The sequence below is a fragment of the Macrobrachium rosenbergii genome, chromosome 17 (genome assembly GCF_040412425.1).
Source record: "Macrobrachium rosenbergii isolate ZJJX-2024 chromosome 17, ASM4041242v1, whole genome shotgun sequence".
Taxonomy (NCBI): Eukaryota; Metazoa; Arthropoda; class Malacostraca; order Decapoda; family Palaemonidae; genus Macrobrachium; species Macrobrachium rosenbergii.
In genome coordinates, this window is record NC_089757.1 from 8,906,270 (window position 1) to 8,924,266 (window position 17,997).

General features: G+C 36.7%; 1 protein-coding gene across 2 annotated transcripts in view; it reads left to right on the plus strand.

Moving 5' to 3' along the window:
- LOC136847716 (transient receptor potential channel pyrexia-like) overlaps window positions 1–8,330 on the plus strand; it is a 287,431-nt gene extending 279,101 nt beyond the window's left edge. For both annotated transcript variants that reach the window (XM_067119576.1, XM_067119575.1), the window contains 3 exons: window positions 1,826–1,915; window positions 3,387–3,529; window positions 5,452–8,330. In XM_067119576.1, coding sequence (XP_066975677.1) covers window positions 1,826–1,915; window positions 3,387–3,529; window positions 5,452–7,605 — 2,387 coding nt within the window. In that variant the 3' untranslated portion in view covers window positions 7,606–8,330. The remainder of the gene's footprint in view (window positions 1–1,825; window positions 1,916–3,386; window positions 3,530–5,451) is intronic.
- Window positions 8,331–17,997: the final 9,667 nt, after the last annotated feature.

Here is a 17,997-nt window from a genome sequence, read left to right on the forward strand (position 1 = left end):
TATATATATATATATATATATATACATACATATATAGATATATATATATATATATATATATATATATATATATATATATATATATATATATATATATATATATTAGCCATAATGCCCTCTTAACTTCTTGATGTCTTCACATTTTGGAAACGCTTGTCATCACCACGAAACTTAGAACCAGTTGAAGATAAATGAAGATGTGATGATCCCCGGCCGAGACTATCTCAGGTCGGGGTATCAGAGCGAGGTAAAGGCAATTACCAGGGTAAGAAGAAAGGTGTAATCTGTTCCCTCTCATACATACTTTTACCTGTTGTATTCAGATACATTTATTAGAGATGGAATAGACCCACCTTCGCCATGATAGCCAAGTATTTATTGGTTTATTGCGTTTTTAGGCTGAAATATATATGTAGAATGTACTGGGCACTTTTTACCAGTGCATATGTAGTATATATTAACCACAATACTTAGTTCTTCATTGGATGGGTCGATACCGTACTCGGATAGCACTCCCCTAGACCCGCGTTCGACTCTCCGACCGACCAATGAAGGATTAGAGGAATTTATTTCTGGTGATAGAAATTCATTTCTCGGTATAATGTGGTTCGGATTCCACAATAAGACGTAGGTCCCGTTGCTAGGTAACCAAGAGAGGAAAATGGTGTGCGTTGAACATGTTCTCCCCCCCAACAAAAAAAAAGCCATAGCGCCCTAGGAGCTTAGCCTTTCGGGCTCCCAGTTAGCCCTTTTAGCCATCTCTCCACGACTTCCATTTTTTCTTGAGCTGTAATATATTTTGTGTCTCTAAGAGCGAGATTGTCCTTTATCTATATCCTTTTGCTTGTTGGCTAAGGCGGGAATCATATCCTTATTTTTCCTCTTCAAATCTGCATTCTTTAGAGCCACAGTTTTTTTGTTACTTTTTATTATTTTGACCTGAGCTTCGGAGGGTTTTCTTTGAATGAAAAGCTCCTTAGGACGACTTACCTTTTCCCGGAGTAACTCGTGCTTTAAACCCTTTCCAGCCTGCGGGAGTATTCCTTCTGTTATTGTCAGTGTATTTTCATCCAAGAGACTGATTTTTTCATGTCTCCTACAGTTCCTTCTTCATGACATTATTCGGTTCATTTGCAGCTTTATATTTCTTCTGAATTCGTGTAAGAGAAATCTTTACTGTCCTCTTTCCGTCTAAATATTTGTGTGAACGTTTCCTAGAACTCCTGTCGGAATTAAGGTCACGTCATTCCTAAGTAGATGCAATCCAGTTGTTTGGAGCCCAACTGTACAATAAAAAATCACCAAACCTGCAAATAAGCGTCAAACCTGAAGAACTGCAGTTTTCTTTATAGTCACAAGAGGATATTGGCCTCAGATTATGCCTCAGGTAGCTTCAAGACCTTTCGGCAGTACAATAATAGATTTGTGATAAGGAGTGATGCTGAGGAATTGCAAGTCTCAGGAGTCGGAGTAATTCTCTTGATGGTTTCATCGGCTCCGTGTACGCAACGAAGTAGAAAATGAAGAAGAAAGAACAGAGAAGCAGAAATCTTCATGGAAAAGCAATTTTAGTATCGAGAAAATATTGGACCGATAGACCGTTGTTCTAATCCCCCAGCGGACCGTGCTGACATATAGACCAGCTGGGATGACTAAAATACGTACGCGCTGTAAGCAGATTGTTGTATAACAGTCTATTTGAAACAGAGTTTTGGCTTTGAAGTGTAGAAAGACAGCAGCCGTGCTGCAGCCTTAGAAGTAATTGTTTTTGCATCCCAAATTGTTATATTCAATGAACCATTAACTTTCGAGATTTCTTTTGCAGGGTCAAATGGAGACTATTCCTCCGACGTCTTACTTGAGACTGTCGTCAACCACGACTACCGGGCGGAAATGATGGAAGCTTTGGAGCAAGGTAAGAGGCAAAAACATCTTTTTGCATATCTCTCTCTCTCTCTCTCTCTCTCTCTCTCTCTCTCTCTCTCTCTCTCTCTCTCTCTCTATATATATATATATATATATATATATATATATATATATATATATATATATATATATATATATATATATATATATGACCTGATTCTCGGTCATATAAAGGTTCTACCAGTACAAATGAAATGTGTAAGATACAAGTAAAACATGTCTATTTTCCTTAATTGTTACACAGGGCCCTGTTGCTAATATTACGCTACTTAATTATGCAATTATAGTCGGAAGGTACTCTGAGGTGACACGCGCCCATCACTGTCTTATAGACGCGCCCCAACCCGTCGACCACCAAACCCCTACTGACTATTAACTTTTCAAACTGAACTTGCTTAGGGCACAGACCTCGGGTGATTGGTCTCTTGTAATCGAAAGGAACCAGTAAGGGTCTTTGATGTATGGCACTCATTTGAATTGCCCACGCCAAACCCCAACGATCGTATGGCGTTCGAGGAATCAGTGGTATCTGTTCGTTGCTCTCTGATCACAAAGACGTACAAACAACTAGCAGATTTTCCGTTGTTTCTCAAACGTGAATTTCTATATTAATCAGTTCATATATATGTATTCATATGTATGATTGTATGAGGCGGAAATCATCGCAATAAGATGTGATGTGTTTTTGCAGATGCCCCACATGCTAAGACATCTTCAGCAGGACACTTGAAGATGTCTTAGCAAGCTATGTGAAATCGATTAGGATTTACATCCAGTGGTTTTATTTTCCTTGTGATTATATACACACACACACACACACACATATATATATATATATATATATATATATATATATATATATATATATATATATATATATATATATATATACACAGGGTGCGGCATAAGTAACGCCCTTTGTTTTTAAGTGGAACAAAATTAAAGCCTTTTGATTACTCTTTATTTTTCCGGACATGAATGTATTGCCACAGGTTAATAGATTAATATAATATAATATAAATATATATATATATATATATATATATATATATATATATATATGTATGTATGTATATATCATTATGATTACCTTTTACCATTTTCTGAATACCAAGTCCTTAAGAACATCCCTGTTATTGCTCATCTGAATCCTCAAAACGTTTTCTTTTCTTTTAGTTGCTTGATTAGCCTACAGCAGATGATTAAGTTTTTTTTTTTTTTGTTTTTGTTAGGAAAATGTGAGAACAGGCCATTTTCCCCACTGTTGCTCCACCAGTCAGTTATCTAGAAGTCTTTTCCGTGTCACTGTTATTGTGCCGGATTATGAAAACCTTTATGTTGTTCAGGGAATATTGATTTTCTTAGCAGCCCAACTCCATCTAAACATGGAGATAATTTCTCGTTTACAATTCTTTTATGCTTAAGCTGAAACTACTATAACTCTTTTCTTTCATCTCTAGGCGACGAAAAGACACTTCAGGCCATCATTGGTTACCTGAAACCCGAGGAAATAAATGGAAGTTTCACTCACAGTGCAGAAGGTGTCTTCAGCTTAGAGTCACTTGATTTACCACCGCACGCTCGAGAAGATCTATCTCGAAGGGTAAGAAGTTAGTTTTAAATGTTTAAGATATGCTTCTGCGTTTGTCTGGAATAAGCGTTTTCAGATCCTATGTGTGTACGTGTAAACATAATGGGATATTTTTTGTGTAAATCACCTACTGAGTACTTTCAGTGCTAAACTTGCTCAGATTTAAGGATCCTAAAATCTCTTTTTCTTACGGACAAGGGCGAATTTCTATTGTAGCCCTCACCTTTCACTCTAAGACGATGAAATAAATATGCTCTGCTGTAGATTCTTGGCAATTAATCGCTCGACCCCACTGAAGACAGAGACTCTGCAACTCCTCAAGGTCCTCCACTTTCTCTGCGTTTTCTGAAGATATTCCTTTGGGCACTGCTTTCATAGTTGTTTGACCGAATATTGCAATTTCGTCCTCAGTCACCTGGTCAGCGAAAGGCTTAAAGTTGCATGCAGATACAGTCGGAATTTAATACCAGGTATCCAAAGTTTTGTCTAAAAACTCTCTTGCAGAAGTGCCAGTGAAATACCTATCGTTTAGTAAGCTGGATCTTTTCCCTGCAATCATTACATTCCCCTAAAAGATTATTTGGCGCTGATCTGACTAGTGCAGAAGGTACAGTGACTAAATTCGTGTAATAAATATGTTAAAGGAAACCAAACCACCATATGATTGCGGGGTTCATCATTTTCCAAAGCTATACCTTCATATAATATTAACGTTCGTTAAATTGTTAATATTCATGATATATAAGGACGGGTCCTAGAGACTTTCTTCTCTTTTTCCAGCGCTTAACGTTTTTATAAAAAGCCACGGAATTCTTTGCATAAGCATCATAAACGAACTTGATACAGTGAACCGATTTACTTAGTTCCCCCTCATACTAATGTGAGAGGTAATGAAATCCTCGCCTTACTTGTTTGTAAGATTATGATAATGGCAAAACATTTAGCACCTACTTATTTCCTTGATCTTCACAGCCATGCATTACACAATATTTATATTTGTTTGATCATAGAAATTAATAAAATCTGTCAAATATCTCCACCTCTTACGTCTTGCGACCCCCTTTGAGATCTCTGAAAGTTTAACCTTATACACGCCTTTCTACAAATTCCATAAAGTGGTGCCACTGAAGCACTTCAGACCTAAGGGTGTCTTCACTACAGAAAAACTTGTCATAAACACACGTCGTTAAACTATCACAAGCACACATCACAAACAGTTTCAATACAAGTCAACAGTCTATTTGTAGTCCTAACCAGGCTTCATACAATTACCCAGCACTGGCCAAAGATTCGTTCTCCACCAACAGTGATTGGCTTGCTTTCAGCCTATTTGTAATATGTATGTGATAAGTTTCCGACGAGTGTTTATGGCATGTTTTTCCATAGAGTGGAAACAGATTGAAAATAAGCCAGTGACCGTAAGTGGAAACGAATCTTTGCCCAATGCTGGATAATCATATGAAGCACTGGTTAGGACTACCGATAAGTCTTTTAATTGTATTTAACCTGTCTGTGATGAGCGAGTAATAAATTACTGATGTATGGTTGTGACATGTTTAACTGCAGTGTGATTGCGCTCTGACACTAACGGCACTTTCTGAAAATCATTCGTTCCCTTTCTTTGGCTTGACCATCCTTGTTTCTTTGCCATTAGGTCTAGGGGGGCTCTAAGCATTCCTTGTTAGCTCTGGCATTCCTTATACGAACATCTAAGTTGAAAGTTTTCCAGTAATAAGAAAGGGTCTATATCCCGACTGTTGCCTGGTTAAAAAGAATAACCTTTGTCAAATAGCAGTTATGCATTCTTAATGGTCTAGAGCTTGTTATTTGAGTAAAAATTGTATGTTTCAGCTCCTAATTCTCACTAAACTTCTCGTATAGAAATTTAACTTTTGCTGAAATTATAAATTGAATCTTGTTATCTGTGATTTCAGGATGTAATTACTATCTACCCAGTTCACTATGCGGCGATGATGGGTTACACAGATTGTTTGAAAATCCTACTGGATGCAGGAGCTGATCCCAATGTTAAGGATAGTCTTGGCCAGACACCTCTTCACATCTTGCCAAAAAGCAACTGGAAGTCTGAGAACACTTTCCAGGGCTGCCTAGATGTCTTGTTGGCTCACCAAAAAATAGATGCAAACAGACTAGATTTATCAAAGTCTTCTCCATTTTGTCGAGCTGAACAACATGAATGGTCATACATGATAGACAAGTATGAAAAGGCTAGTCTTAACACTAACTACACAACTTCAGCTGATGCCTTACTGAAGGGGATTATAGACAGGAATCTAAGCGACTTCCAGAATACCCTTGCTGCTGTTGAGAATTCAGATACTCTAGATGAAAATCATGGCAGCTACACATTGCTGCAGCTAGCCTGCAGAAGTGGTTTGTATGATTTTGTGGTGGAGCTGCTAGGTAAAAGAGCATGTCCCATTAAGAAATACGACAGCAACATCTTGCCTCCAGTGTTGTGGGCAACAAAGTATGGTTATCACAGAATTTTACAGATGCTAGTTAAGTCTGTGAAGAGAGAAAATTTAGGCAACGTTTTCGCAGAGTGTAACGACATGGGTGAGACGCCTCTTCATCTGTCAGTGATGCACTCAAACCCTCAAGATTGTGATGAAGTTGACTATTACCGTTGCTTAGAAATTCTTCTTAAAAAGAAACAGCATTTTAATATAGATCATGTGAATTGTGATGGAAACACGGCATTGCATTGTGCTGCTCTCTGTAATGATGTCAGAGCTTACAGCTTACTGCTGAAGGAAGGTGCTAACTCAGCCATCACGAATGTGCTTGGAGCTTGTTCCATGCAGTATATAGATAAGGAAGACATGCTTCAGATTCTAAATAATTTCATAGAAGTTGATGTTAAAGCAAAAATGAGTTACTGCATAAAGCTCAACTATGAAATAATGAATAAAAGCATTGGATATGAAGGTTCTAAAGACAAAGAAATGACATTTTTGAATTCACTAACCAAAGTGTTTCAGGACAAAGATGTTTTAGATCACCCATTTATTAACATCTTTGTATTCCTCAAATGGATGAAAATAAGAAAGTTTTTCTGGCTGAACTTTGCAATTCACTTTATATTCACTGCGTTGCTGCTGACATTTATTTTTATATTCCACAGTTCCTTAGAAAAACATGAGAGTGAGCACAGTGCTCTAGAAAACGATGCCTCCCGTATGTCTTTTGCTGCGGTTTTACTTGTGGTACTTTTCTGTCGAGAAGTCATTCAGCTGTTTATGATGAAAACTCCAAGAGAGTACATTTCAGAAGTGAAGAACATCACGGAGATAATTACATCAGTCCTGGCCATTCTGTTGCTTTTTGTGCCATTTACACAGCGTGTCAAAATGGCTATTGCTGCTTGGCTGGTGATTTTTTCTCTTTTGGAGTTGGTCCTTCACTTGGGCCATCTCTGGCCTTTTGCTGTGTACATCACCATGTTCAGAGAAGTTGCCTGGAACTTTTTCAAGTTCATATGCTTATTTTCCCTAATCATCCTTGGCTTCGGCTTCAGTTTCTACCTGATGTTCCAGGTGAACGAAAAATTCCGCACGCTTCCGGAATCCCTGATGAAGACGATGATTATGACCACCGGAGAGATGGAGTATGGTGACCTTCCCTTATCGTCGTCTTTTCCCGTTGCGACTCATTTGCTGATGGTTGTATTTGTTTTCTTGATCATGCTTGTCGTGGTGAATCTCCTTAATGGTCTGGCTGTCAGCGACATCCAGGCCATCCAGCACAGGTCCGAAGTCATCAGTCGCATGAGTCTAGTGGACCGGATGACGCAACTGGAGGAGGCATTCTCCGTCGAAAACAATCGCAACCCCTTCAAGCTGATCTTCGGTCGTCTCTTCAGCAACGCACTCATAATGAAAAGCTGCCTTCCAAGAGCTTATCTTCTTGTCTACGTCAGTTACAATGATGTTCAGTGCAAGTACGAAACGGATGGTAGTGTCCGTTCGTCCATCTGTGAATGTCATGGGAATAAACTAGAAGTTGATCATATAAAAGCGCTGAGAGAAATAGTTACGAGAAAAATGGTAACGTTTCAAAGGTAAAAAGTAGCATATATTTTTACGAGAAAAATGGTAACGTTTCAAAGGTAAAAAGTAGCATATAAATTTACGAGAAAAATGGTAACGTTTCAAAGGTAAAAAGTAGCATATAATTTCATTTTACAAATCAAGATAACTTAAATATTGTCGTGGTAAGTTCTTTATATTGTATGACACACTAATTTGAGGTCAGTTTCTCATGAAAATTATCGTTATTGAGCACTACTAAAGTGTTAGTCCTAGACAACGAAAGATATTCATGCAAAGAAAGGATGTTGCTTTCAAAGTTAATTTGATATTAGATTTGGAAAAGACTTGTTTTTATTTTATTGACAAAACAAACATTAGTACATAGACTATATTATATACGTAATCTACAGACCTTGAATGACTGGGTGTGACAGTGAACACAGATGTCCAGAAATGCGTATGTGCTTTTTAGCGTACATACACACACATATATATGTGTGTGTGCGTGTCTGTGTGCGTGTCTGTGTGTATGTTTGTGTCTGTTTGTTTGTAAGTCAGTGGGTATGCATACATGTTTGCGGGAAAGTGTGTCAAAAATTAATTTGTAAGATCGAATCTGTGATGGCCCCTGGATAACCAATGTCTTTTCAATATTATGGTGTAAACAAAATTGTTTTACTTTTTCAGTCTGTTGTACTCCTTTGCAACACCAAAGAACTGTTGTATTTTACAAGTGTCTCCAATAAATATGTTTTTATCGTACTGTTTCTCCTTACCAATGCTTTGACGATTTAAGCGATTGATAAGTAGCTATTACGTCGAACACAGGTCCTGTTACTCCTCTTTAAAAATCGTGTTTTTTGCGCGAGGTACTAAGTAGTTTCACGTTTCACATCAGTCATCAGGATATTACTGGCTTGATATTGTTGCGATAGATTTTCAGCCGGAGGCCTGTAAAATTTTCCATTGCAAATGTAATATGTACCTCCCTTCTTATCTCTTTTTTGAATATCAGCACACTTCCCAAATCTTTTGATGAAAGTATTAGTTCAATTTCTCTGTACAAACTGTGTCTGTTGCATTTGGTGTCAATTTTTTATTTACAGGTTCGCTATTTAAGTTTGTCATACTTTATCTTTCATGGGAATTCATGTGCTGCCTCGTAAAATGTTTCTACAACTGTTACGGGGATTTTAAACTTTGTTCTTATTACCCTGATCCTTATACGTTATATGTGAAGGCCTCCTTTTTAGTATTTCCTTCACCTATGAGGACACCATCCCGTACCTCTGTACCATACTGAACAGCTTTGAAGGAACAGGCATCCTGTTCTCGGCCATTGTTCAGATTTAGATGTTCTGTCCCACATCTGCAAATCTGATGAGTCATAGATTGTCATTTCTGTAGCACAACTTAACACGATTTGTAAGTCTTGTTGGAGCATGAAATTTCTGAAATTCTCCATGTAAAGGTGATATATGAATATTGCCATAAGCCACTTCAATTTTCAAAATAAATGGTTGATCATAAATACAGAAAAGTTGGGAGTTATTGTTATAGGAATGTAAACAATCAGTATCAAATGGGCTAGTTATTCTCGCCTTTTTATGCACTTGGGTAATGATGTTTGTGTCCCATGCAAATGGCACCTCGTCTCTCCTCCATAAAAATATTATCATTCTGAAGATGTATTTCAGTGTCGCTCCTGCACACCTCACAAGGACACCTGGCATATTCTCCAGTCCATGTGCCTTGCTGGTTTTCAAAGTGAATTTTCAACGCTTCTTACATCCATTCAGATTGATCCTCTGCATCTGCGTTCACTTTCAGTAACAGTCCTTCTGTTACTGGATTATTTGGTTTATCTCTATTAGGACCTTCCTTTCACATCCCCATAACACAACCTGCACTCAGCTCCCTCCCGGCCTTATAACTGTGCTACTTGTTTCCTATTCCATATCTAGTTGATGTTCAGGTGCATATGATATTTCCTGACTATTTCTACTGTTCTGTCTTCTACATTACTTTCAAATGTCACGCTCAGTGCTTCTCTCTAATTCTTGCCACTAGATCTCGTAACTTTCTTACTTTTTTCGACAATGAGTCCTTTTAGCTCGTAAGTGGTGTATCCTTTACTTGTTATCCTTTTTTTTTCTATTGTTCTCTTGAATTCGTAGCCGAACCCGTTTTCGTTTCTTTTTAATTTTGATTCCTTATTGTCTACCTCCCTTTCAATCTTCATTCTTATTCTTTATCACTTATTTGATTGTAATAAACGAAATTTTTGTCACACTTTAATTATTTTTATCGTGCTATGAACAAATTTTTACTTTTTGCTGATCTAGTTTCTCCTTTTGGAATTTCTAGATGACCGTATAAGTCACAATCTGCTTACCTGAAATTTCTCATGCCTAATAGTAAATTTCGTACTTATTTCTACATGGTTTTTTCGATTATCATTTCCACTGTCACGTGATTTCTGTTTTACTTTGTTAATATTTTATTTTAGAATATGGCTCTCCTCGTAATCACATCATTCACGCTTGCAGAGGACAATCTAGGTTCACGTGAACTACCCATCTCAGCTGCTGGGTGCAGTGCGTTGGCCTTTTGTCTGGACCTTGCTTTCAAGCATGGGTATTTTGTCAACTATTTCAGGAGAGTTTTCATTCGCTTTGACTCTCTTCAGGTCTTGCTCCATACTCTGGTGTGAGAACAACTCCCTTTTCCTGGCCTGAAAGATTCAGTTTATTAGTAGAGATGCCTGTCATCTCTACTCCTGAATAGCATTGCATACTTGTCTGTCAACATTATCCTTTCCCTGTCTACCTAGTTTCATATAGTGCTTTTGTTTTTAACCCGTGTAGTTTTATCCCGGTCACTTGTATTATTACATAGCACGCCTTACACAGACTAAATGCATTCTGTGTGGCTACAATGATCGTATATTCTGTTCCTCGCCTACATCTTTGCACTTTGCGTGCATGAAAATATTCCACTTGTGAAATTCTTTTGGTCTTGTGATGGTCTGTTGAACGATGCTTCTTTCTTTTCCATTTCCATACGTGAAAGTCTTCCGTCTCTAAAGACCTATCAAGGGTCATAACTTGCATCAGATCTATTTGTTTTATGTCTGATGTCAGTTTCACCAAGGGTAATGCATCCTCATCGATAGTAATTGATCTAGGGGCGTTCATCCTTCACCTAAATGAGTTCCGAATGGGATCGGGTGGACGTACTGTTAAGGTTGAGTTTTGTGAAATATCTTGTGTTGATGACCTCTGGCCTAACATACTTGTATAAGGTTACATAGTTATCAGGAATTGTCTGTTACTTTATTTTACTCATACAATATGGCACTTTTTAGAATTGCTATTTAATAATTGTTAAAGAACGTAAAAAATTCGACAGATATAATTTAATTAGAGGAGTGGTAAGTTCATTGTATCAACAATAAGAAATGTAAACAAAGTTTTCTTGAAAAAAGAGTCAAAAACATTTCATGAGAGAGAGAGAGAGAGAGAGAGAGAGAGAGAGAGAGAGAGAGAGAGAGAGAGAGAGAGAGAGGGAGGAAGTTAAAGGTTGAGGGGAGTTGGAGGGCAAAGGCAATTACTTTCAACTGTATGTATCGTTACATAAAGGTTAAATAGATGTATCGTTACATAAAGGTTAAATAGCAATTGCTAATCTCTCTTTGTTAGTCTGTTCAGTGGCGTCATTTCAGATTTTCCTTGTGTTGGGGGGTGGCCGATGGGCGCCAAAGGTTTAGAACTTATGGTATGGGTGGGGTGGCAAGCGAAGCGAGCCCTATCAACTCGGGGTAGGGGGGCGCTGCTGTAAGGTTCCCCAAGAAATTTTTGGAAATTTTTGCGCAATTTGGAGCATTTTGAGTTCATAAAACAGCAAACAGGTGTACCACACCCACCCACATATTATTATTATTATTATTATTATTATTATTATTATTATTATTATTATTATTATTATTATTATTATTATTATTATTTCAAAAGCTGGGGGGCAAACCAAGTCTTGGGGTGGCCATCAGTGTCTTGAGGGGCCAAGTGCCCCCACCTCAGCCACCCCCAAATGACACCCGTGAGTATACTGATTTTGTGCAGATAGAGGCAATTAGAGATTGTGATTGTGAAACTGAGAGGAAAAGGTAGGCCTTTAAAATGGATAAAATATTAAAATGCCCAAATTCTATGGAAACGGATCAATAAAGCTTTGAGAGAGAGAGAGAGAGAGAGAGAGAGAGAGAGAGAGAGAGAGAGAGAGAGAGAGAGAGAGAGAGAGAGAGAGAGAGAGAGAGAGAGAGTAGGGTATTTCAAATACAGCTACGGTATTGATAATATAAGTGGTTTTAACATTAAATACAAGCTAAAATGAAATCATACATACAATGACATCTCATTAACTTGAACCTGTATTGCTATGTGCTTTAAGGAGAGCAGAAGATTATGACAGCAGAGGAGAAATTACGAGATAAAGGGTTAGTTGTTGCAGACAATAATTCATGAGATGAGAGAATGGAAAGGGCAAGTAGAGTAGAGAAAGGAAGTGATAAAAAGGTAAGGGACACAGATAATAAAATTCTTAAATAAAAATGAATAAATACAAGTAGTTGATGGATAGGCCCACACAGCAACTGCAAGAAAGAATCGAGAAAGGTGATCCACAGTGATCCAGTGTTTGGTTTATAAACTAGTATTTGAAATTTATTCATTAATTCGCTAATGAATATGAAACGTTAAGAAATAGCTTTCCTTAGAAAGTACAAAAAAAGAAACAAAAATGAACCAGCCCGTCGTAAGCTCTACGAGTTGGAGGAAACTAAATCGCAAAGACTTTTTGGGGAAAATGAATACTGATAATTCAAAATTTTACATTTCATAGTATATAAATTAAGAAACAAATAGTTTTATTGTTAAAACTTGTTAATTTAAAAGGCTCAGAAAGTACAAAAAAATAAAAGAAAATAACTTATGCAAAGAACGAAGACGAAGCAGTGCTTCTTAGAATAGTATACCTTGAAATTATGATTAGAAAACTGTATTAGTAGGTGAAAGGAACTATAGAAAATGAGTGACTGTGTATTGTAGCGTACACTCATTTAATCTTTCTTTGCCTCTTCGAAAACTTGGAAGCTTTTTCTTTCCTCTCTTCATTCTTTTTACATTTTCATGGTTTATGGAAAACTTGCTGGTTTAGAAAACTTCTTTCATAATTATTATTTGGTGGCCCGAGGTAGAGGGTTAATAATACAGCTGGCTAGCCGTTGGCTTTAATGGTTATATTTAGCTACATCTCGTGGCTAACCATATTGGCGGGCTTCTGCTCAATCACAACAACCCACAATGCACCAGAAACAAGCAGAGCTTCAGCATGCGCAATATCTTGCGCAAGGTTTAATACACAACAGTTCCTTCTCCAAGATAAAACAGAAAACTAAACAGTAAGCATCAAGAAAAATCCATCATGAATAAAAAATAAATCTTCACAAATTCAATCTGTCAGGGGGCGTTAACAACTTTGTTTGATCTCCCCATAACTGGAGTATGGGGTACACATGATTCATCCCTCTCATTCTTTTGAACAGTACATGGTGCATCACTATCAGAAGATTCTACACAAGCTTCAGAGACTGCAGGTAGATTATCGTTACAAGATCCATCTACACTACTAAAAGAAAAAAACATGTGAGAAAGAATCCTTAGTTGGATTAACAAGGTTACTAGTACATCTAGGCATTAATTGGTCATGGTGTCTCTTCCAGGACATATTTCCAAGATTATGAACTTGCACAAGATAATTTCTTACTCCTAAAACTCCTGAAATTTTTCCTTCAATCCATGGCTTTCCTTTTCCAAAAATTTTTGCGAACACTGCGTCTCCAAAATTATACTTAGGAGTTTCCTGAGAGAACAGTTTCTTTGACAAAACTTTAAAATCTCTATTTCTCTTAGGATGGAACTTAACTGATTCATTGGTTGTTTTAAAGGAACGACCAAACAGTAGTTCAGCACGTGACTACAGATTAAACAAAATTTCTACAAACAATACTGCCAGTCACAGTAAACAAAAACATAGTGAAACCAGACAGGATTGCCGATGATCATGTGCGTGTGACTACAACACACACAAAAAATAATTGTTCACCCACAATGGGATTACTTACCTGACAATATTCAATGCGAGCTTACCAACGATGATAGTAATTTTGTAAAGTGTGGAACGACTCAAAAAAATAGTTATGCCAAACAGTTGACGAAAATAATGTACCGAAACAGCTACTGTGAAAATAAAATTCATAAAGCAAAAATACATTTTGCAAACAGCGTGTCTGAATATGAATTAATACTCGGGGTTTATGTAAAAAAAGACGATATTCTAATATCCGAACTGGAGTTTCCACTGTTTCAGCTTAAATACTATTAAGGTTGCAGTGTTCCCATATAGATAATTAAAAACTATAACGTCAAAGCCAGTCCAAGTAATTAGTAAAATAAACTAGCCAAAGTGACAAGCACGGCCTTTTCCATGTGAACTGCATATACACGAACTTTGTGTACACGGTTACCCGCCAGGTACACGACATTTTATTTTAAGGGCTATGTCAATCTTGGAAAAAAAAATAGATTTTTCTGTTTAAATCGACTGACTGAAAGATAAGGCTGTTTTTTCTAGCTTGAATGTAGAAAATTAAGAGCAACGTATTATTTGACTGAAATGAATCATAGGAAAGTAGTGAAGGTAATTTTTCTTTTCAGAAAAAAGCAAACGAAAGAAATACAAAAACTCCTAACTATACGCGGTACATAATACGGGAAACAAAATTCTAGGTAAAATGACGAGAAAAATGAAAAGGTAAAAGAAAGTAACATTTGGGAAAAAAAAGCTCAAATTTCCCAGCGAAGATGAAGAATCTAAGGGAAAAAGAAACAACCTGCTTTCAGCATAGCAACTAACGGCTGTGTGCCCATAGATGAGGGCACTGAGGGGTCCCACGGTGTGGTGTTGCCATGCGACCCACAGAAGCAGCACTGGTCACGTGACTACTTCTGGTATTCGGTTACGCAAGCGATCTCAGACATGTGAGATAATTTTTAACATCGCTCACTGTCATCTGGACAAGACGACACAAAGAAAGTTTTGCGTCAGGTTCCATTTATAAGTTTTAACGATTGGCTTTATATATATATATATATATATATATATATATATATATATATATATATATATATATATATATATATATAAATATATATTATTTATCTATATACATAGATAGATAGATAGATAGATGGATAAAGGTACGTGTGTTTGCGCGTCATAATTACACAAATACAAATAAAAGTTGCTTCATTGTTCCTCTACAAATTATAATGCTATATGCCTTTTTCACATTAAATAATAGCACTGAAAAGTGCATATATTGTAAATCTATTAGGATCAGGAATGAGGGATCTTAGAGAGAGAGAGAGAGAGAGAGCCGAGGGTATGGGAACGAACAAATAGATAGGCAGAGAGAGATAATGTATTATTATAGTTTTACAATTTTTCAGAGATAGCGATTGGGTATATCTCGATAAATGAAGACTTGAACTTAAGATACAAGAGTAAAATTACGATTATGATACACAAGAAAGTGATGCAGTATAACACCATATAACGGAGAGACATTGGAAACACGATATAAACTTCATCTCTCTCTCTCTCTCTCTCTCTCTCTCTCTCTCTCTCTCTCTCTCCAGGAGTCGTGTTTTATGTTCTGCTGACTAAATACTTTTTTTGGTCCAGAGCCTTTTTAGTAATTCCCTGTAGTTTACAAAATCTCTCTCTCTCTCTCTCTCTCTCTCTCTCTCTCTCTCTCTCTCTCTCTCTCTCTCTCTCTCGTTGCATTCAGATAACTAACAAAGGGTATTTGTCTGGTTGGTTCCTTAATGGCCATTAATTTGCATTTGCAAATTTCATGAATTTCATTGCTGTTTCATCATCGAAATGGTATTTTTTTTTTTGAGCTATGAAGAAACACTCGGAGAGAGAGTGTGAGCTATTCAGAAACACCACCACTTTATTTTTTAATGTGCATGGTGGTCTGTTTATTTTTTTCATTTATTTATGCATTCCTTCTCTTATTAGATCTTTGAGAAAGAGATTATCTAGATAATGTCTAGAGATGTCTCAATGATGCAAAAATTTAACCTTTAAATATTGTTTCACGTATTTCTAAGCAGAAGCTATATATATATATATATATATATATATATATATATATATATATATATATATATATATATATATAAATAATGCATGGATATCTATATGTACAGTATATACTCATATAGATATATATATATATATATATATATATATATATATATATATATATATATATATATATATATATATATATATTTATATATATTCACACCTACAAACACACACGATTATCCAATTATCTATCCAAGACTAAGGATTCTTGTAGCCCTAGGTATACAGACAGACTAGATGTGTTTGAGGGCGAGAGAGAGAGAGAGAGAGAGAGAGAGAGAGAGAGAGCCTGAAGCATGACTTTCCCAGCTTTTGAAGGTCACACCTCTATTGAAGAGGATTACGAGTAATAGTGTACTACTCTTTGTGCTTGTTTCTTTGAGGAATTATAACCAATGTCGTGATTATTTTTTCATAATTTCTTGTTAACGAGTTAATACGTAGGGGAAGGATTGAATGCCACCTGAGATAAGGCTATAAGTTGAGGAAAGATTTTAAAGATGGTTATTAACTTTCTGCTTGGTGACAATTCTTGTGCATTAACAGACAAATGCAATAGCATTGTTTTGGCAAAGAAATTGAAAATCACAGAACTTAGAATCTGCATTGACCAGAGCGGCCAATGCATTCAGTAGAATATGCACGATTATATATCTTTCTCAGTGCATAATATTGCTTTCTGTACATAACCTTCATTTTTGAGAATGTTAAAAAGCTGTTATGAAGAAATTCCTGCAGTGGTGACATAGAAGGTATGTATTCGAAAATGTACAAGCCTCCCAAATGAGATTATTTCGTAGGAACAAGGAATAGGTTTCTCGGGTAAAGTTATGCACGATAAGCAACTCAGAGCGTTACTGCAAGATTATCCCTTTTCAAACAAAAGGCGCGGCAGCTTCTCGCCTTTCCCTCGATATAAATGCACCCAACATTTTGTTTATCGTTCCAGTTTATAAATTTTATATATATATATATATATATATATATATATATATATATATATATATATATATATATATATATATATATATATATATATATATATATAGTTGATGATTTCTATATATATATATATATATACTTATATTGAAAGACTCCAACTTTGTCCAGGTAATTATTATTATTTATTATTATTATTATTATTATTATTATTATTATTATTATTATTATTATGATGCGACTCATGAGTTACTCATCTTGATTCTCATCCGGATCTTTAATAGGAATTGTTTCTTAAATGAGAGGTAATAATTTTTTTTTTAAATTTCAAGGCAAAGAAGCTGTGCAGCCAAACAGGAAGAGAAATAAGGGAGCTGATGAAAATTAAAAGACAGGAGGCAAGGAAGCCAGGAATGGACGCTAAGGGAACCTATAGCATCGTCCACGGTTGCGTCTGCAAGGCACACTGTAAGAGGCTCCTCCTCTGAGCCGTTCTCTTCATGCACCATGCCTTGCAGCCCCAGCGAAATTTTTGGGAATTGCAAACTCTAGGGTCAGCCGGTAGACCAAACTTCATACCATTCACTTCTAGAATGGAATTTTCTGTTTTTACCAGACCACTCACTAACTTTCTTTTGAGACCTGTTAATCAGCTCAGTGGTCTGGTTAAACTAAGGTATACTTAACTTGTCCGCAAGGTATTGTTGGTCATCGCCTGAGAAGAAAAGTCCATTCACGATTATTGCCATGACCGAGCCTAACCAAAGAAGAAAGAAGAAAACTGCCCAGTGCTCGTTGTCTTCGAATGCAAAAAAAGAGTTCATCCATGATGCAACCCAAGTTTACAAAATGAACGTCAATAAAGCACTTCCTTTGCGGTCGCTTCGGAAACTTCAGTCTGCTCTTGGTCCGTCTTAGGTGACCTTCAGGAAAGGAGACGGTACGCGAAGCGACTCTGCAGAGCGAAGCGTAACGACTTTGTGTCACGTGATTCGAGAAGACTCTCAACGGGTGCTTCCACGCTTGCAGGGGGTTTCCAGAGGCCGATTTCTCTGATGCAAATTTGTAAAATTCGTGGGGAATGTTAAGGAAGCATCCCTCTGTTGATCATCTGTTATTGTTTGAATAAAGAACAAGTGAAAGATATAGTATAGAGTACATCAACCAGTTTTCAGAATAAAACATGGATATAGTCATTTGTACGGATTT